General features: G+C 33.9%; 1 protein-coding gene across 11 annotated transcripts in view; it reads left to right on the top strand.

The window, feature by feature from the left end:
• Positions 1–21,600, top strand: part of ZNF280D (zinc finger protein 280D) — a 112,675-nt gene that overhangs the window by 51,395 nt on the left and 39,680 nt on the right. For 10 of the 11 annotated variants that reach the window (XR_009051389.1, XR_009051388.1, XR_009051390.1 and 7 more), the window contains 7 exons: positions 898–1,055; positions 1,841–1,941; positions 2,969–3,115; positions 9,148–9,282; positions 11,088–11,395; positions 11,856–11,996; positions 19,308–19,370. Coding sequence is in view for 8 of the 11 variants with exons in the window: in XM_057722441.1 (XP_057578424.1) it covers positions 898–1,055; positions 1,841–1,941; positions 2,969–3,115; positions 9,148–9,282; positions 11,088–11,395; positions 11,856–11,996; positions 19,308–19,370 (1,053 nt within the window). In the remaining 3 variants the exon portion in view is untranslated. The remainder of the gene's footprint in view (positions 1–897; positions 1,056–1,840; positions 1,942–2,968; positions 3,116–9,147; positions 9,283–11,087; positions 11,396–11,855; positions 11,997–19,307; positions 19,371–21,600) is intronic. The other variant, XM_057722442.1, reaches the window with a different exon arrangement.

Raw genomic sequence — 21,600 nt, 5'->3', positions numbered from 1 at the left:
ATTATAACCTTTATGATGATTGCTATCCAGATTAATGATATTATCACTTAATTTCAACATCATTTCCTTTAGTGACTCAAAGTGAGTAATTGTTAATAGTTGACCCAGTCTAAAAATTATTTTGATTGAATAACTTTACTTTCAAATTCAGCAAAAAGCTTCAGTAAGCTCTTTTAAATAGGTATTCTCATTTATATTGCACTCTCTGCTGTCGAAGGTCATAGTTCCTGCTCATAAGAAGCCTTTTAGGGAAGCTGAAATAGCAGAATGTAAAACTGAAAAATGGACGTTGCCTACAAAGGGCACAGTCTGCAAGTTAAAGTGAACAGTCTTTGCTAACAGTAAACCAGTATCATTAAATAAAACAAAAGGTTCTTGTAATTGTAGGCATTAAAATCGCTATTACATGCATTTAGAAACCAAGACACAAGTAAAAATACCAGTAATTTGTCTTTTAAGCAGCTGGAATCTATTGTATATCTTTCCAGCCTTAAAAGATTTCTCTCATGACTCCGTAGCTGCTTTTGGTGGTAGAGTTTCCTTCCTTTCATTATTTTATTTAAAAATGTAAGTAGTATTTCTTATATGGAGGAAAAAAACACCTGTTTTATCCTTAAAAAATTTTATTAATCTGAAATGATTATGAGAGCAAATTAGTGATATTTCAAATTAATGATAATAACCATTTATTTTGAAACAAAGATGAAAAAATGTTTACTTAGCTGCTTAATAAAAGTGATTATTTAAACTGCACACTTTTCTAGAGGACTTTAAGGCTTTTTTGAGATTTTATTTTCAGTAATATATCTGTCATTTTAAGATTTAAATTCAACTATTTATTTGTGAGATTTTTGCTTTTAAATCTGAATTTTTGCACCTGTCGACAATCATTTATAGGTTTATGAACCACATGAAACATCATTTGGAACTTGAGAAGCAGAGCAGTGAAAGCTGGGAAAACCACACCACCTGCCAGCACTGCTATCGTCAGTTTCCCACACCATTTCAACTGCAGTGTCACATTGAAAGTACACACACACCACATGAATTTTCTAGTAAGTTATAATTTCATTTAAGTATTGAGTATTGTTGATTTAAAAAATATAAACTCTGAGAAAAGTTTGTTGCTGAACTCTGAACAAATATGTTAGAAAAATAAGAATAAGAAGATGACTTTGAAGTTTGAGAGTACAGTTGAAAAAGTCAATTTTTAACTTATATAAATTTTTAAATAAAATTAGTTACTGAAATTAAAGTCCCTCTTGTAAATAATTCATTTTGGTAAATAACCTGTGCATTACATGTGGGACACTAAATTAGAAGCTTCAGATCATAGCTTTCAAATATGAAATCCGTGCCCTTCTTTTAAATCTGAATAAAAAAAGTAAATACAGTGGTAGTTAAAGGAGCAAGACAGCTGGGGTTCAAATCCAAGCTCTTCCTCTTAATATGTGATCTTAATGTGATCTCAGGCAGGTCACTTAATATTTGAATAATGGGGATAATAAAAATAACTGCTTCATAATGTTTTGATGGGAATTGAGGGAATTAATGTAAGTGAAGTCCTTAAAACTGTGCTTGGCACACAATTAACAACTATGGAACTGTTCACTACCAATACTACTACTGTTATTGTTGTTGATATAGACGTACAAAATGAATAATATATGTATATAACTGATTTTGTTTATTTGCCTGGAGAGGATACTTTTTTAAAAAAATTGAGGTGTAATTGACATGTAACATTATTATTTTCAGGTGTACAGTGTAATGATTGAATACTTGTGTGTGTGTATATACATCTTAAAATGGTGTAATGTCTTTTTTCCCCCACTTTTAGCCATTTGCAAAATATGTGAATTATCGTTTGAAACAGAGCATATTCTTTTACAACATATGAAGGACAATCATAAACCTGGTGAAATGCCATATATTTGCCAGGTATACACATATTTTATTGTATACGTTGTGTTTGTTTTGTTTGTTATCTGTTGTTTTGGTTACAAGATTTAAACCTATTAGGCCATGCATCAGCAAATTTTTTATATAAAGGGCAAAATAGTAAATATTCAGGCTTTGAGGATCATAGGTCTCTATTGCAACTAATCAGCTCTGCATTTGTAGCACAAAGACAGCCATAGACAATAAGTAAATTAATGGGTGTGACTCTGTTTCAGTAAAACTTTATTTATGGACACTGAAATTTGAATTTCATATAATTTTCATGTGTCATGAAATATATTCTTTTATTTTTCTAACCATTTCAATAAAATTGGTTACTAAAATTAAAATATCTTTTGTGAGTAATTTATTAGTAGAAGGTCCCTTGGCATAACTCATACATTGTTATGTGGGGGTCTACAGAGAATTGGAATTGGCCCATAGGCCATTGTTTGCCCACTCCTGTACTAGACAAAGAAAAGGCCTCTGGCAGAAAGACAAACATGGACTTATCTTACCCTTTAGGGAAGAATGTAGGCGTACAAGGGAAATATGAAATGCTTTTAGTTCAGAGCACCCTACCAAATGCTTTGGGACTAGATTTTTCCAGAATTTGGAGGAATGGGAAAGTAGGATAAAAAATAAATTGTCACTTCCATAGCCTGGAGGCCATTTGTAATCTAAAGGAAGATGCTTTTTTTATATAGCAGAAAGAACTTTATAGGACCAGAGGTGTAAGAGTTTGAAAATTCAAGTCAAGATTGGGGGTGCTAAATAAAAATATCTGCTAAAAAATAAGGGAATCTGGTTATATTTTGGGAAGTATCCTTAAGCTTTGAAAGGTAACTCTTCTGTCTCAAAGATTATCTTTCGATGTTTGCATTAATGGGATTCTTGGTTGTGTAGTCATCAGAGCTGAATTAATAGTACATAATATTCTTCTGAACAAGTGACCTATCATTTTTATTTTAAAATTGGATATCATTATAAATTTTCAAGTTAAACTAAATCTTCTTTTTTTTTGTAGGTTTGCAATTATAGATCATCATCATTTTCTGATGTAGAAACTCATTTTAGAACATCCCATGAAAACACTAAGAACTTGCTATGTCCGTTTTGCCTCAAAGTTATTAAAATTGCAACACCCTATATGCATCATTATATGAAGCATCAGGTGGGATTTGCCAGGTCTTATTTGTTTATGTTGTTTTAGAGAAAAGATAGATTATGGCTTAGAACATTGGTTAGATTTGTTCTTCAAGGCAAGCAGCATTGTTCCAAAGACTTGATTAATTTGCAATTTATGCCGAATTGCCTGTGAAACTTCCACTTCTTTTCCTTGCTTCCTTTCTGGTGATGATATGGTTCATATATGAACATTTTGAAAGATAGCTAGAAATAGGAAACCTTGGATTGAGGGAAAAAAGAGAAGATGAGTGGAGGATTTCCAAAAGATCAGATATTTCAGAGGCTAGGAGTGAGTCTGGGGAAGGTAATTATCAGGAACAGGGGAAAGGATGAGTTTGAACTGATGAGAAAGGATTGATGACCCATATCGTGTTTTCCTCTTTCTCTTCAAACTTTATTCCCACTTTTAGCCCCAGTATTATAAGAAGATTTGTTGGCATCATTGACCAGAAGTGGTCTTTTATAGCTGCCAGGGATAGAGGAAACAGTAGTGACACTTACTGCTTGATGTATGAACTCTGGCAAAGAACTATATTTAGTCCTGCTGTGTAATTTTTGGGACCCAATATTAGTGCTTATACCCATCTCTTGAATTTTGATTTTATACTTAACTGGTTCTTTTCCTGAAGCAATTAAATCATCCTTTGTTTGGGCTGAAAAGTTTAATGCAACACTGATCCTGTTCTTAAGTGCTTGAAAGAGAAATAACAGTGCCTTTGCCAAAACCAGAAGTCAGTGGATTTACTGAATCTGATCGTGTAATCAAGTTTTGCCACCTCACTAATTAGCTCATTACATTTTCTTGTTATTGATTAAACTGGCATGTTAATTTATTCAGCATTGGTGCTCACTTTGCTTTCCATTCCAGTCCTTAGGTAATCATGAAATTGGCTTGTGGTTTTTCATTGGAAAAGATCATAAAAGTAGAATTTCCAAATAAATTTGAGATCACCTATGTTGTGACTGGGATGCTACCTATCGTTGAGTAGTTCTGGCAAGATCTTTCTATTATAGGTTTCCCCTGCAATGTTCCATCAGCTGTTAATAGATGCCCTCCCCCCACCCCCAATTGCTACTGGTAAATTAATTTAGTAAAGCCCTAGATTTACAAAATTAAATCATTGTTTCTTTTTTAAAACAGGACTTCTCAGAAATTTTAATATACTAATGCTGGTCCCGAACCTTTTTGTCATGAGGGCCTGGTTTCATGGAAGACAGTTTTTCCATGGACTGGGTAGGAAGGTTCAGGCGATAATGAGACCAGTGGGGAGCAGCAGATGGAGCTTTGCTCCCTCACCTGCCGCTCACCTCCTGCTGTGCAGCCTGGTTCCTAACAGGCTGAGGACCTGTGCTAATGGACATTGTAAATCACTAAGCAAGGATATAGTATGTATTCCCCAGACTTATTTGGCTATTGAACCCTTTATTTGTGCAATATCTATTAACATTTCTTGAGGAACAGAGTTTGAGAAACACTATTCTGGGTACTCTGTATTTCATCTTTGACCTTTAATTTTGAAAGGGAGAATAAAGTATAAAACAGTAGTTTTATTTCATTATGGGGCTTTTAACATTGTTTTCCCCATATGCTTTATTAAGCTCCAGAGTGAGATATAAATGTGGGAAGTGTGATAGTTATGAAGGAAATGTTTGGGCCCTCTGTGGGCCGTGTGATTTATAATCAGCTTTTATACCCTGAGTCTTATGTCTTCACTTGCCATGGGTGTCCAGTTTTCTTTTTTGTTTATTTGGAGCACCTAGGAGGTAGACAACCAGCAGTTAAGAGGGGAAAATCTATTAATAAGAGGATCATCAGGCATCCTTCAAGATATTTACAATTTGTATGATTATTTACAAAAGACTGGAAAATTATAGCTGAGCAAAAACATAATTGAGATGACGGTATTAGTGCAATATAAGATAATAAGAATTGTTGACTCTATGGCTCATTTTATTGTTTTAGTAGACTTTGGTTGTAACTTTTGTTTAAGACGACTATTATTAGGTCTTGGGTGATTTTAGAGCTAACAATCCAGTTTTTATGACTTTTAAGAAATAATGAAAGTGATTTTGGGTGTGTTAAATATGTTTATTAGATCTTTAATAAAAACAGTAAGCAGTTAACATATGCAGTCATTTACCTTATGACAGTAGCAGGTGCTTTACATGCATTATCTTGTTGAATCCTCACATCCTCTTAGAGATGAGGAAACAAAGTTTTGGAGAAAGTAAATTGCTCCATGTCACATTACCTAATAAAAAGCAAAGTTAAAATTTGATTTCTGAGCCCAAACTTTTATTGTTCTGCCACAGAGTCAGATTTCACATTGGTATTATTAGGTGTAAGGTCAGAAATTACATATAGTCAGAATTACCCTTAAATCCCTCAAGTCTCCTAAACAGTGTAGTGTGCTTATCAAAAAGTTCAACACAAACAATTATCTCTCTACCCTTGGAATAGATCACTACTTCTTTGGTTCAACATCATGTTATTAAAAAATGTACTGTATCTTTATCACCTTTTGCACGTTTAAATGCATACATACACAAGAGAGATGTGCAAGACTTGTGTCCAACTAAGGGAGTAGTAGATTAATGTATTCTGTCTCAGGATTCTGGACATATGTTCATTGAATGGAATGGCAGACATTTTGAACTAGTTAAATTGTACCTGCTGCTCATATGCACTGTCAGTCTCTTGCTTTCTGCCTCACTGTGCATTTATTTAACAGATATTTATTGAGTGCCTTCCTAGTGCCAGAGATTGTTTTAGGTGTTACATAGCAGTGAACAAAACAAAGTTTGTGTCCTCTGGAATTTGGATTATAGTGGAGAAAAATAATAAATATATATGTGCTTATGTTTCAGTGTATATGCTTACTAGTTGGTAATAAGTACTGTGGAAGGAAAATGTGGAGGATAAGGAGTGCCAAGATTGGGGAGGTGTTGGGAGTGGATGAGTGGTTGCTGTTTTGTATATATAGTGGCCAAAAATGGGCCTCTCTGAAGGAAATAAAGGAGTAAGCCATGTGGAAATCTGGGAAAGGTAACATTGTATCGGAAGTGAAGTGAGTGTGTACCTGGGGCACTCAGAGAACATCACAGAGGCCAGTGATGGCTGGAGCAGAGTAAAGTAATAAGAGGAAAAGTAGTAGGAAATAATGTTGTAGCAATAGAATGCAGGCCTATTTATATAGAGCCTTGTAAACCAGAATCAGCATTTTGGAAAACCATCTGCATTTTAAGTGTGTGAAAGATCTGCTGTGTTTTAAGATCATTGGTAGCTGTGAGGAAAATAGACCATAGGGAAGAAAGAACACCGAAAGGAGAAAATAGGAGGTTATTTTAGTCAAGGTGAGTGTCTTGGACAAATAGGGTAGCAGTGGTTGGAGGTAATAAGTGGAAATATTGTGACAGTTTTTGAAGGTAGAGCTGACAGGTTTTATTAATGAGTTTGATATTGGGATGTGCGAGACAGTGACCAAGTTTTTTGTCCTAAGCAGCTTCAAGAATGGAATTTTCATATACTGTCATACAGTGAAGACTGAGGAAAGAGCATATTTTGAGGGGCAGGGAGAGTGGAAGGAAATCCAGAATTCAATTTTGTCCATGTTCGTTTGAGATGCATATGAGACATCAAGTAGTGATGTCAAGTAGGCAGTTGGATAGATGATATTTAAAGCCATGAAATGAAGAGGTAACCTAGGGAGTGATTATAGACAGAGGAAAGATTTCTGGGTACTGGATTCTGGAGAACTTTTTTTCTGTCCTCTTGACTTGGTATCTGTTTGCCCAAGTTTTCTCTTTTTCTTCCTCTTCTTTGAGCTTATGTAAAATAATTTAAGTTGCCTGTACCTCCAATATAATTGAATGCATCACACTTCTAAAAGTCTTAAGGTGCACTGAAAATATAATACAAACATATATTTATATATTGCTTTAACTTTGTAAAGAACTTTTATTTATGAAATGCCTGCTTTGTGCTAGTACTATGCTAGGTACTTCCCGGTGTATTATTATCTGTTTGAATTTCATAAATGATTGATTGTATTTAAATGGAAATAGTGATGTATCCGGCAGATTGTAGCTTTAGAGAATACATTCTTTTGTATTTATGTGTTGTTTCAGTTTATATATATTTTGCATATACATATATAATTTTTAAATTAATGAGAGCACAAAGGTAAAGATTGTAGTTGATATTGTGTAGTAGAAAGAACACTGGATTAGGTGTCTGGCAGTGTCACCGAATAGCTATAGGGAAGTGATTTGGATTCTTCTTGGGTCCTGTTTCCCCTCTGTGGAATAATAACAGGATTAAGTTTGAGAAGGGACTCAGTCAAGGGGTCTCAACCAGTAAGTAGATTGGGAATAGTTGCTTTGATTTATGCCTCCATATCCACACTGTCCAATGTTGTATCCACTAGCTGTATGTGGCTATTTAAACTTAAATTAATTAAAATTAAATAATATTTAAAGTTTGGTTGCTCAGTTGCACTTGGCACATTTCAGGTGCTCAATAACCACATATGTCTAATTGTTACTGTATTGGACAGTGCAGCTGTAGAACATTTTCATCATTGAAGAAAGTTTTATTAGGCAGCACTGCTTTGTACAACCATCGCTGTAACAACTTTCTTTGAAATCTGTGGTTAGGTATTTGAGTTTGTTTTTCCAACTTGTCAACTAACTAGAATAGCAAAAATTAAAAAGAATTTACTCTTTTATAGGATAAAAACATAGTATAGCTCATTTTCACAGTATCATGTGTCTAAGTACTTTAAAATATAATTGGAAGAGCTTTCATAGCACTATTGAGAGAACTTTCATTAGAATCTATTGATGCAGCTTTCATGTTAAATTTCTGTATAGTAACAGACATTTTTCAAACCTAAATACTAATGCAAAGAATGTTTTAAAAAGTAAAATAATATTTTGCTATTATGAGGGTAAGTCAAAAATTATCCGCACTCTGGCTGTAGCATTTATTTTAATTAACTTTTAGAAAAGACAAATACATCATTTTTTGACATAATCTCCTTGCTTTTCAATACACTTTGTCCATCTGTCAACAAGCTTTTGTATTCCCTCATTAAAAAGTGTTTGGGGCTGAGCTGTGAGCCACAAATGCACCATTCTCTTCCCTCCTTCGTCAGAAATGAATCCTTGTAGGGCTGCTTTCAGGAGACCAAACAGGTGAAAGTCTGATGGAGCAAGATCAGGACTATAGGGAGGATGCTTTAATACCTCAAAATGAAGTTTTTGCAGTGTTGACAGTGTGGGCAGAAGTGTGTGGACGTGCATTGTCATGCAAGATCACAGTGCTCTTAGCAGTCCTCTGTGTTTAATTCGAAGTTTAGGCTTAAGCACAGACCTTTTGAAACCTAAGTCTGTCGTAGATTATTTCATAGAGCCATGGCTGATTTGCCACATAATCCACTGTCACTCGTTTATTTGACAGAATCATTTCATGTGTACGCTCAATATTGTCATCAGCCGTGGACGTGGACGGGCGACCGGTTCCTTCTTGATGGCTGACACTTGTGCGATCTTCCTTGAACTTCTCTATCCATTCATACACACTTCTTCGCAACAAAACACTTTCTCCATACTGCTCACAAAGTCTTTGATAAATAATGGCTCCAGGTACACCCTCAGACCACAAAAAGCAAATCACTGCACACTGCTCTTCTTTGTGCAGATCACAAGTGGGGCATCCATTTTTGCTCGCACCGCAGTTACAAATGAACTGATGTAACACGTTCACACCAGCACAGCAGTGACTGCAGAGATAGTAGCCTTGAACGGAAAGTGCTGATAAGACAGTGCGGCCAACAGAAGTTTTAATGTAACTGGAGTACGGATAATTTTTGACTCACCCTTGTATATGTGATAGGAGATGTAAAATATTAGTTTTAAAATTATTTAGTATCATTAAAATTAAATCAGAGCAGTTTCAGGACACAGGATTTGTGGTGGTAGAAATTATTTTTTTCCCTTTTTCTGTTTTCTAAACAGAAAAAAGGAATACATCGTTGTACAAAATGCAGACTACAGTTTTTAACATGCAAAGAGAAAATGGATCACAAGACTCAGCATCATCGGACATTTATAAAACCTAAGCAACTAGAAGGATTGCCTCCTGGAACAAAAGTGAGTTCAAATATGTTGTATTTTAACATTTTGTATGATAATAGACATTAACTCCTGCCTGGTTTTATTTGTTGAATATAATACTTTAAAAATTATTTCTGACTTAAGACTAATTTTAGGTTTTAGCATTCCTGTGTTTAGGAAAAAAGGACTACTTTTTGGTCAATAGTGTGCGCAACTCTAGAGTGGTATTATTCCTTTGTAAAAAGTGTAATTAGATTGATTGTTCCGGGGTCAGTGGGTTGTGTCAATGTTACATAGGCTATTTTTGAGCTATTCCAGTTGGCAGTGTATATGTCATTTTTATCTGTTAAACTGTAAGATGCTTGAGATCAGAAATCATGTTTTATTTATCTTTGTGTTCTCAGCATCTGGTATAGTGCCTTGAATGCTGTAGGTTCTCAGATGTTTATTGAAGTTGTTATTACTGAGTCTGCTCTCAGAGAAGCAAGTTCTGCTGCTGGATAGCATGTTTTAAGTGAGCAAACACATGTCTGACTGCATACTGATGATTGTAATTTACTTTTCCCTTTTTGCCTTATATACCTCTGTTTTCTCTGACTTCTTTATATACAGTCAGCTCTTGAATATTTGCTCCAGTGGAGGGAAACAGAGGCATGGATAATCCAAAGTGAAATAATCCCCAAAACATTTATATTTGGCTTTGGGTACTTACCTTTGAATATGGGTATGTCTGTTATTTGAATTAACTAAAACAATATAAAGCCATGCTCTGAAGACCTAGAGCAAGAGAAGCTATCCAGCATCCTTCCCTGCAATCCATTCATTCCATGCTGGGACTAGACATGCAGAACACTAATGTAAGCAGTGCAGTCCTCTCTCATATTTTCCCTTAATAATAATAATAATAATAGTAATAATAATAATAATGATACTAAATGTTTTTATAGCACCTTAGAATTAGGCTTTTGGTATGCTTTTTTCATATATTCTATAACTTAATCCATGTGGTAATCCAGTGAGGTAGACAAGGCAGGTATTGTTTTAGAGAGGATAAGTTACTTATTCAAGGTCACATGGTTAGGAAGGAGTAGTATTAGCTTTAACCTCAGGTCTTTTGATTCCTAGTGCAGTGCCTTTGTATGATACCAAAGCACGTTTTTCATGGTATTTCCTCATAGGCTGTTGCTCAGATACATGGGGGGTGTATAGTCAAATGATTAATAAGAATGTTGGTAGGCACTTGTGTCTTCCATTGTCAACCAGCAAATATAATTTCTGAATACCAAATGATGAGTCTTGTATTAGCTGCCTTTAAGGAAATTCTAAGTATTATTAAACTCGCCATGCAGTATAATGAATTGATATAATCCCTCCCATAACCTTTGTAAACATACATCTTGCCCATTGAGCCCGTGGAAAGAAGTCGCATTTACTTTAGATCTTTTATAGTTGTTGAAGGGTGACACAGTCCTTTATAGTCTGAGATTTAAATTTTGACATCTGTGTTTGTGAATTTTTAAAGTTATATCAGAGCATAGAAATAGCTATGGAATGAGCTCTTTTAATATTCATATAATTTGCTTTAACTCCTAATTATCCATTAATAACTCTTAACATGTAACTGCTATCAGTACAAAAATGTAAGATTACAAATGAGTAAATATCAAGTTTAATTTCATTTAATTGGTATGAACATTTAGAATAAATGGAAGACTTATTCAGTTATAGTTTATACTTGCCCTTTCCAAATACTTGATGTTTAACCTTTTGTTATGCAGTGATATTTTAACAGTAATGCAATGATTAGTTTTCTAAAGCAAATATTGTCTTCATTTTTGTAGGTTACTATTCGAGCTTCAGTTGGACCTCTTCAATCAGGATCCTCAACTACACCTACCATTAGTGCAAGCACTTCTACCCTTCAGCTCTCACCTCCAAGGACTAAAAATATAACTGCTAAAAATCCCACAAAATCTAACACAAGTAAACCTAATATAACTAAATCCATTGCAAGTAAACCTAATGCAAGTAAGCCTAATGGGAGTAAATCTAAATACAAATCGAAAATATCTAATATGCAAAAGAAACAAAGCACATTGGCTAGTAGCAATAAAAAAAGTAAAGTCAATACAGCATTGAGGAATTTAAGGTAATCTTTTATTCTTGATACATGATACTAATTTAATCTTAAGTATAAAAACTGTAATATAAATTTACCCCAGCACACAACTTTCTTGTACATTTATATATGTTACTTAAGGCCAAGCAAATAATAGAAAATATTTTTTACAATTGTTGAACAATACTTGAACTACTGTTTTTCTATAATATTCATTTATTACACTGGTGTTTTATGTTGTGTTTCTGTCTTGTGATGTTTGAATTGGTAAATTTAATCCCTTTTATTTTAGTAAGAAACAGTAGCTGATATTAGATTGTTTATAGTTATTCTAGCTGTTGTTCCATAGCAAATTTTTCAAATTTTAAGTCTCTGTTTGAAGATGTTAATTTAAACACCTTAGCTTTAATTAATAGAACATTAATAAGGCTCTCCCTTATTATTTTTGTTTTAAAATGTACTTTTATCATTTTCTTTATATCTCTGTAAGGTATCGTCGGGGAGTTCACAAGTGCATTGAGTGTTGTTCTGAGATAAAAGATTTTGCAAACCACTTTCCTACATATGTCCACTGTAGTTTTTGCAGATACAACACTAGCTGTAGCAAAGCCTATGTGAATCATATGATGAGGTAAGATGAGTTAAAAATCTATAATTACCAATTAAAATTACAGTTCAGCAAGTTTGTTTTTGAAAACAGTTATCCTATTGGAAGTCAGTTTTCCTCTTCAAAGAACAATTAGAGAACTTCTAAGATGATTCCTGGTACTGTTTTTCAGCATAGTAATTCATAAAGTTCCTGGAAACTCAAATTGTAAGAACAATTAGACTAATGAAATTAGGATAGGTTTGTTAGAGGAAATAGTTTTTCAATGGGAATTTTTTTCCTATAGAACTTTCAAACATCGTTACTTCCAAAGACAGAAAAGTAAATGTTTTAATTACATTTATGGAACAAATACATGTAATCTCATGAGTGTTATTCTCCTCAAAGCAGTCACTTTGAGAGATTCCAGGGTTTTCAGTGATGTTAGAAGCTATATTGGTTCTTTCTCTCTCTCTCTTTCTTTTTTCTCCGTAATCCGTCTGTCTGTCCATCCACCCATCAAGGCATCTGTCCTTGCATTCATTCAGTGAAATGAGAGACTATTTCAGTTATGATGCCATTGTTGGAATTATTTTTAATTAATTCATTCAACTTAGATAATTTGAGTATTCTATGTAGAGAAAGCCTTTGCAGCCTTTGTTATCTTCATTTTTATCTCATTAGTCGGGGCATCCTTCAGAACGGATTTTTATTTTTTAAAAAATAGTCAAAAATTGGGACTTCTTGGCTGTCCAGTGGTTAAGACTTCGCATTCCCAAATCAGGGGGCCTGGGTTCCATCCCTGGTCGAGGAACTAAGATTCCACATGCCACACAGTGTGGCAAAAAAAAAAAAAAGGAAAAAAAATTGTAATGACAGATTATGAGGAGAATAAAACATTTAAAAAGTAAAGAAATAAAATTTTTAAAAAATAGTCAGAAATTGTTCAGATGTAAGCCAGTTAGGTTGATTGTTCAAAGTGGGGTTCCATTTTTTCAAAAGTTAGAACTAGAGTATAACTAATAAAAGTGCTTTTCTTATAGTTCACAGCATGATCTCTATGTTACTTACTGGTCATTATCAGCTACTCCTTTCAAGGACTCCCCCATGATTCTTCATGCCTTCAGCACCTCTCTCACAGTTTTTTAACCCCCTTGATGACTAGTCTTACTTCATGGTACCTTGACTTCTTTAGTGCCAGTGCTTTACATCAACTTTAAAGTTGTTGTACCCCTTTTCTTGCCACAGTACTATTTTAATCTTGTCATATATACTGTTCATTTATTTGTTTTAAATTCCCATTGCCCCATGACTTTCTGGGCTTTCGAGTCCTTTTTCCAGTCCAGCAGCACCCGTCTAACTTTATCTTCACCCTCAGGGTCACCTGTTTTGATTGCTGAATTTCTTTTTGTTCTAGAACCCTTTACACATTTAGTCATACTCACCTGGCATAAAGGCCAAATACTTGACCATCTTCTGCTTCTGAACTTTATGCTCAATTTTAGACTACCAAATAGTGCTTTATTTGTACAACTCTGACTGATGATCTTTAACTTGAATGGCTCCCACCTTCTTATTTTTAAATATTTCTTTATTCTTACCTACAGTATCTGATTAAACCTTTTTTAGTACTCTAAAGATTTGATTTCAGCTTCTCTTAGTTGTTAACCTGGCCTACTAATTACTCAGTTGGAGGTCATCCTTTTAATAATCTTTTCAGCCTCAAATTTTTTTCCTGTTACCTTTATCCAGGCGTTGATCTCAGAAATCAGACATATTCCACTTCTCCAAAGTTAACCCTGCCCCTTATCTCCTCTAGTTCGTCCACAACTTCATTCAGTTAATTTGCAGCTCCATCTCTTCTATCTACTAGGTTCCTTCTGCTTACGAATGATTTCAGGTATTTTTTTAAGATGAGGAAGATTCGTCCTTACTGCCTACTTCCTTATCTCTTGTCTTTTTATTACCATGAACATTTGTAAAAAGTATTTGTTACCAGCATATTCGTGATTCATTTCTTTACCTTTAATTTGAGTATCGTCCTCACCTATCAACAAACACTGCCCCTTTAAAGATTATCTATCAAGTACTTATCACCATATTTATTCACTTTTTTTCACTCTTACTACTCTATGACTTCTTTAGAGTCATAGTTGTTACTCACTTTTGAAGCTGTTCTCCTCAGCTTGTGTTTAACTGTTGCCAATATTTTTCTTCTTCCTTTTTGCCTACTCCTATTTCATTGCCTTTTCTTCCTTCAACTCTTCACACCTATTTACATTTCCTTTCGTGGTAACATAACCACTGTCACTTTTACCTTTCAACTTTATATCTTCCAATTTCAGTCCTTAGTTTTCCTGACATCTAACTCTATATTTCTAATTATTATATAGGTGTCTGGTTGCTTTTTTTTTTTTTACCTTTGACTCATTGGCATCTAAATAAACCAAACATTATCATCTTTCCAGAATTCATATTACTACCATCCAAATACTCTTTCAGGGCATCATTTGTGTGAATGTGGAATACCAGCTGGAAAAAAATTCACTATCCCAAGTTTCTTAAGCTTGTGAAGTTCTCTTGATCTGCCAGTATGCATCATAGCTTCCTGAGACAACATCTTCTACATTCTGCCTCTCTGCCTCCCAACTACTGCAGTGGGCTACCCCTAATACATTTCCTCTAAACCAGAGCTCAGGCATCCTTTCCTGAGTATACTTCTGTGTGGAATGTCTCTTGTTCTTTGACAAATATATGGCTGCTCAAATGCGGCTTTAATTCTGCCCTTAGTTTATAGGGGATCGAATCAGAAAATATTTTGTGTTTTCCTAAGCCAGGGGTCATTCTACTTTTCCCTCTCCCTTTTATCATAGGCTTCTCATTTGTCCTGTAAAACCTCCAAATTCATTCTATTCCAAAACATTCCCAGTTAGCCTGACTCCCTTCTACCCTTCACCCAATTCCCAGTGAGCCCCAGCCCTGCACTTCATTGTCATGACGCACAGTCTTACTCATTGTTAGCCTCCTATAGAATTGAAAGCTTCCATTGTCACTCTTAGGGTTTGGTAGATCACTTTTCCTTTTCTCTACTTCATCTGTACTCTTGCCTCTCTTACCGCCTTAGGTATCTCCCTTTGAATGGCCCAACCACTACTTCTGCCTAGTGTGATTTCTTGTTAATAGGCTTGAGTTTTATATGTACAGAAACTTCATTTTCTCCAGAGTACCTTTAATCCCTGTCCTGTACCACCTCTGTACTCTCAGTTGGTCTTTTCCCCTCCAGTCTCAGACTGCTATTCCCCAGGATAAACTTTCTCCCATATTCATTTTTGACAGTGGCTTTTCCTTATTCTTTGTTAGTCCCTGGGATGCCCTTGTCCTTCCTTTCACTTTACCTTTGTTGAAGTATCTGATCACCATAACCATGCACAGGGTTTATTCCTCGCTTTGAGTTGTGTGCCATTCATCTCTTCTGCCTTTTATTATGTTTGTTTGTATCTGTATTATCTCCTTGAGAAGAAGGGGCTCTTTGTAGTTACCATATTACCTAGCACATTACAAACAGCAAGTGAGAGTCATTACTGTAATTATAAAAGAAAGGCTCTAAATAAAATATCAAAAGAGAATATTAAAAAATCTTACACAATTGGAGCATTTTTGGAATAAGACTCTTAAAAAGAAGAGTATCATTAAATACGTAATTTTTAAGTGATTTTTTTAAAAAGTAGCATTATTTGGGTTTGGTTGTTTACATGATTGTACCCTCTTTGCTTATAGCTTTTAGGTAGCAATAGAAGTCACCTGAAAAAAATGCAAATGGATTGCTGTGTAGTATTGCTATTATTCTTCAACATTATGTATAAGAAAGAAGGCTTTTTTCTCTACATGTAATAGAATTAAGGTAACAGCCATAGTATTTAATATTTCTTTTTCTAGCAGAGTTTACTAATTGCTAAGAAGTGTGGTAAGCTGGTGGTGAAGAATTTGACAAATCTGGATTTGAAACCAAGCTTCACCGTTTATTTATTACATGTGTGACTTTGGGCAAGTTACCTAGCTGATTCCCATTTTCCTTTTCTTGAAGAGAAAGTTACTGTGATTATTAGAGGAAATGTACTTAAAGTGCTTAATAAAATGATTTGCACTTAGGAGATATTCAAGTAATTATAGGTGTTATTTCTAAATTATCATTATTAGGTATTGTAGATAAAGTCCTTACCTTTAATTTTCAAAGTTTAGTAGGAGATATATATTTACTTAGCTTAATGTGATAAACAAATGACTGTGAGAGCCCAGAGAAGGTAAGGATGAATTCTTGAAGCAGGAAATGAGAAGGTATTGTATAAGTGACATTTCATTTGGGCTTTCAAGGATGATTTAAAAATTTTCCAAGGAAAAAGAAAGCTGGTATAACAATTTGTTCCTATGTAATAAGACAGATTACTGAATTAATTTTTATAAGATATGCTTTACTTCATTATGTTTTATATATTTATTGGCACTAAATAATAGTCACTAGAAGAACAGTTAGATTATTGTGATGGCATCATAAATGGTCTTCTGTCCACACCCCTCCCCCCCCACCCCTTTTCCATTTCTTCCTTTCTTTTGTTACTAATATATGGTCAGGTCATTTTTTCCCCAAAATCCTTTGCCTTCCTTATATTAATAGGATGAAATTCAAATTTTCTGGAGAGTGTAAGACATTTTAATATCTAATTCCTAACTACTTTTCCAGGTGCCTCCAACTCTTATTTTGTTTGCTTTGCCTGGAGTAAGTCAGTATCGGGACCTTCCTAACTGAGGTGTACTACTAATTGTTAGCTGACTTCTCCATTTACCTACAGCTTTTCCTCACGCAACCACAAAACTTTTTGTGTCACTGTTGATGCTTATCTTGTGGTAATTATTTGTGTATATGTATTCATTTGTTTAGCAAATGTTTATTAGGCATTTATTCTGTGCCAGCTGCTTTTTGACTGCCTTCCCTCCCAAACCCTGGACCATGAACTCTAAGGCAGACAACCTGTCATTCTTATTGTATCATCAACATCTAGTCTAGTGTCTTAAAAAGTAGGCATACTATCAATATTGTTGGATATTTAGGAAATTGTTCCTTTTGTATTTCTTTAGAAGTAAAGTTTTAACTTAAATCAAGATTGTTAAGAAAATATGGTCAAAGGGAGTTTTTTTCCCTTTAGTCTTATTGAGGTATAATTTATATACAATAAAATACACGTATTTTTGGAGAATAGTTTAATGAGTTTTGATATATATATATGTAGTCTTAAGCAGGTGGTGAATTTTCAAAACTAGATTTTAATGTTATGTTTTACTGTATTGTAATAAAAATCTTAATCTTTTTTCTCCTTTCTTAGATTCTTTCTGTATTCTTATTAACTTTATGAAGGTCTAATAGGAAGAAGAAAGATAGTTTTTTTTCCCCTCTTTGTTTGTGAGCTACAGATCCACTTTTCCATTCCTATAATACATAAAACTAGAAGATTGGAATTTGTGTAATAAATACAAATGACAGTATAAGTCTTTTTTTATAGATAGCGAACTCTAAATTAAAACTGGATTCAGACAACTAAAATTTTAAAAGTACCAACATTTTAATAAGGTACAAGTTATAGACAGAAATAGAAGCCATCAAAAGACCCTAAAATGTAATATTTTCCTTTCTTCTTACCAAATAAAGAAACCAGAACAGTCTGTTTGAGGAGAAGGAAGAAAGAGCTTTTAAAAGTTAGTTTTAAATCTCATAAAAAAAAAAATTTACCTGGTTCACATTCTTTGAGAATAAGATAAAATCTTGGACATACTCCTTTGAGGAAATACAGTTAGTTATGTGCACAGATTTTTGCATATAATTTCAGTGTCCCAACCCCCTGATGGTCTCTTCTTAAAAGAACCATTCAGTTATTTTTGTCATGTTATATTGAATTTATGAACTGTTTAGTAGTAGTTATCCCCAGATTGAAGAAATGACTATTTGAAATCTTCTGAGAATGTTCTCTGGGGATTATAGCTGGTCACAGTATTTCTTTCCCCATACATACATGCTCTGCTGGTGATGGTTGCCTTGTATCTGAGACTTAGAGTTGACCTGGTGTGTTGGCTACTTTAGGTCTATCATTGCAAGCTACTGCTCCTCGAACTTTAGCTTGCATAAGAATTACTGAAAAAGCTTGTTAAAACAGATTCTTGGGCCCCACTGCCAGAGATTAATTCAGTAAGTGTGGGGGGTGGGGGGCACAAGACTTTGCATTTCTAAATAAGCTCCCAGATGATGCTGATGTTGTTAGTTTAGTTTATGACTCCACTTTTATCTGTGGTGAGTAGTGCTGCGCTAAGTCAATCCTGGTTTTCTAGTACAGGAAAGCTTTTCTTACCAGATTTAAAAGGGTATGTAAAAACTGTTATCATTGGCTACAAAGCTTGGTTAGGGATTTTCTTTTCTTTTCTTTCTTTCTTTCTTTTTTTTTTTTTACAATAAACTGTGTATATTTAGAATGTACAATTTGGTATCCCAATCTCCCAATTCATTCCCCCCCCAACCCTCCCTGCTTTCTCCACTTGGTGTCCATATGTTTGTTCTCTACATCTGTGTCTCTATTTCTGCCTTGCAAACCAGTTGATCTGTACCATTTTTCTATAGTCCACCTATGTGTGTTAATATGTGATATTTGTTTTTCTCTTTCTGACTCACTTCACTCTGTATGACAGGGGATTTTCTTTTCTGTTCTGTGCTTATGTGAAGCATTGTTTTAGCTCAAGAGTTCTGCTTTAATTTGTCTTTTTTTTTTTTTTTAACCTCTACTAGTAATTGCAGAGAACTCTCTAAATGTTTGATTTTACAGATGGTAAACAGTGGCATTTAGCTCAGCTACTGTTTACTTCCAGGATTATTTGGATTCTACTCCCCTTCCTTGACACAAACATGTTTAGTTGGAAAAGGATTTTTAAAATAATTCTTACTGGTAACCATTCATATTATAGCAAAAATGTTATTAGCAAAAATTTTGTTGTTTTCAGCTATTAACAGTTGAAGAAAATTATTTGATGTGGTTTACTTTTTTAAATTCTAGAGCATTTCCTTTTTTTATGTGGAGGTGAGGTACTGACCATATAAAAATATGCTTAGTGACATACATTTCACTAGAAAATAAGTAGCGAAGTTGGAATGTAAGTTAAAATGCTGAATTAAACAGGGATGATGAACATTATATTGTTATTTATATCATGATATTTTATTCAAAACTAGAAATTTAAGTATAGACTTGATATATAGCTATAAGTTAATATGACTTACTGTATAAGTAAAATTAATAAAATCTGTTTTGTCTCTCCCAGCTTTCATAGTAATCGTCCAAGTAAAAGGTTTTGTATCTTTAAGAAGTATTCAGAAGATCTCAGGTAACTAGTTGATCTTTTAGATTTTTTTTCAATTGAAAAATTATATAACATATCTTTTATATGTAACATTTTTATTGAGATACAGTTCATATACCATGCAATTCATACATTTAAATTGTACAGTTAATAGTTTTTGGTATATTCACAGAGTTATGCAGTCACCACAGTTAATTTTAGTACGTTTTTATCACTTCAGAAAGACTCTGTACCCGTTAGTGGTTATCTCCATTTCCTTTCAACTCCTTTCATTCCTAAGCAACCACTAATCTACTTTCTGTCTATATAGATTTGCCTATTCTGGATGTTTCATATAATAATGGAATGATAAAATATGTGATCCTTTGTGATTTGTGTCTTCCATTTAGCATAATGTTTTCAAGATTCATCCATGTTGTAGCATATGTCAGTGCTGCTTTTTCTTACTGCTGAATAATATTCCATTGTATGTATATATGATTGTTTATCCATTTAGGTTATTTTAAATTTGAAGCTGTTATGCATATTGCTGTTGTGAACATTTGTGTACTCATTTTTGGCTGGACATGTCTTTTCATTTTTCTTTAGTATATATCTAGGATTAGAATTGCTGGATTATATGGTAACTCTATATCGAGCCTTTGAGGAACTGCCAGACTTGTTTTACAAAGTACCTGATTAGTCTGTACTCTCTCGCTAAATTTGTTTCAGGGGTACCAGGTGTCAAGATGAAGTCTTCATGTATTTGCATTGTAAAATGAGAACAAAAATAGGGCTTTCCAACAATATTTGAATAATAAAAAGATACCTAAGATATGTAGTAAAGTGATTAGCATTTTTTCAGTTTTGAAGTAAGTTTCTTAAACCACTGGAATTCTTGAAATTAGTACGTAGTCTTTATAATTCTTACTTTTTCTTTTTCAAATTAAGAGAAGTGTACAACTTGCTTACTGTGCAGAAAGAATTGTTGATGAGTATTTCTGAAGACATTGATAATTTGGTTTTACCACACACTTAACTCAGAATCCACTGAGCACCATGTTTTTCATATTCTTCTGAATTCTTTAGACGCCACTGATCTTTATTTATTTTACTCATATTGCCTTTGCTAGTTGAAATATCAGTATCTTTGCTGCACCAAGCTAATATATACAGATAAGGTTAACCAATACTTGTTTTGATATTTTGGGTTAGTAGAAAAGATGGAAGAGGGGATAATATTATGTCTCAGGACCTTTTTACTTATATTCTTTGTGACTAGTTTGCGCTTTCCCAGATTTCTGTATGATTAGCTCCTTTATCTCCTTCGGGTCTTCTGTTCTGATGAGTGAGCCTTTCCTTGACGACTTGATTTAAAATTGTATCCTCTCTCCTGTGCTTTACTCCAGTGCTCTTTATCTCCTTTTTATGCTTCATTTTTCTCTGGATCATCTTTTATCATCTCATTCACTGTATACTTTGTTTATTTTCTGTGTCCTCTCACTAGAATGTTTGTGGTTTGGATTTTTTCTATGCCAGGCATTGATAATGATTAGACACTCAGTAAATATTTGTTGGATAAATTAATGTATATATTGAAAATGAGTTATGTGGACATCCCATCTATGATGTTGGACTAGTAGGTTGCAAGGAGAGAAAAATTTGATTTTGTTTTAAAAATATATTAGTACTAATTTTAAAACATTTACTGAATTCAAGGAAATAGATTAAGCCATATTAGATGTTGCCTATACTGAAGATTTTTTAAGAATGAAGAATTTTATTGCATTCAAAGATGAGATTTTTGTTTGATTTTTACCTCACTGTTGTTAAGGTCAGTTGTGTGTTTTGTTTTTAAATGAATTATGTGATTTTAAAGCTCTGGGATGCTTTTTTCTCTACTTGAATAGGTCTCAGATTGAAAATTTGTCAACTTTTGTAATTATTCTTTTATTGGAATGGAATATTCATTCTTTAACTATTTACTATGTATCTGTTAGGTCTGTAATGTAGCAGCTCTTGTAAAGATAATAGTAATAATGAAAACATCTTGGAACCAACCTCAGAGAGTGTACATTTTATTGGGTGGGAGATAAGGTGTGAATGTAAATAACCACAATAAAGCAAGAGGGATTTTAATAAGTACAATAATGGTTATTTTTTTCAAAGGGGAGTGAAATTTACCTTACTTGAAATGATCTACATAGGTGTTAGTTTACTTGGCTTTAAAGGATGAGTGTTGATTTTACTGATAGAAGAGGTACGGGGCATTGGA

The sequence above is a fragment of the Hippopotamus amphibius genome, chromosome 2 (assembly GCF_030028045.1).
Source record: "Hippopotamus amphibius kiboko isolate mHipAmp2 chromosome 2, mHipAmp2.hap2, whole genome shotgun sequence".
Classification (NCBI taxonomy): Eukaryota; Metazoa; Chordata; class Mammalia; order Artiodactyla; family Hippopotamidae; genus Hippopotamus; species Hippopotamus amphibius.
The sequence above is the reverse complement of the archived record's forward strand: the minus strand, read 5'-3'. Positions and strand labels throughout refer to the sequence as shown.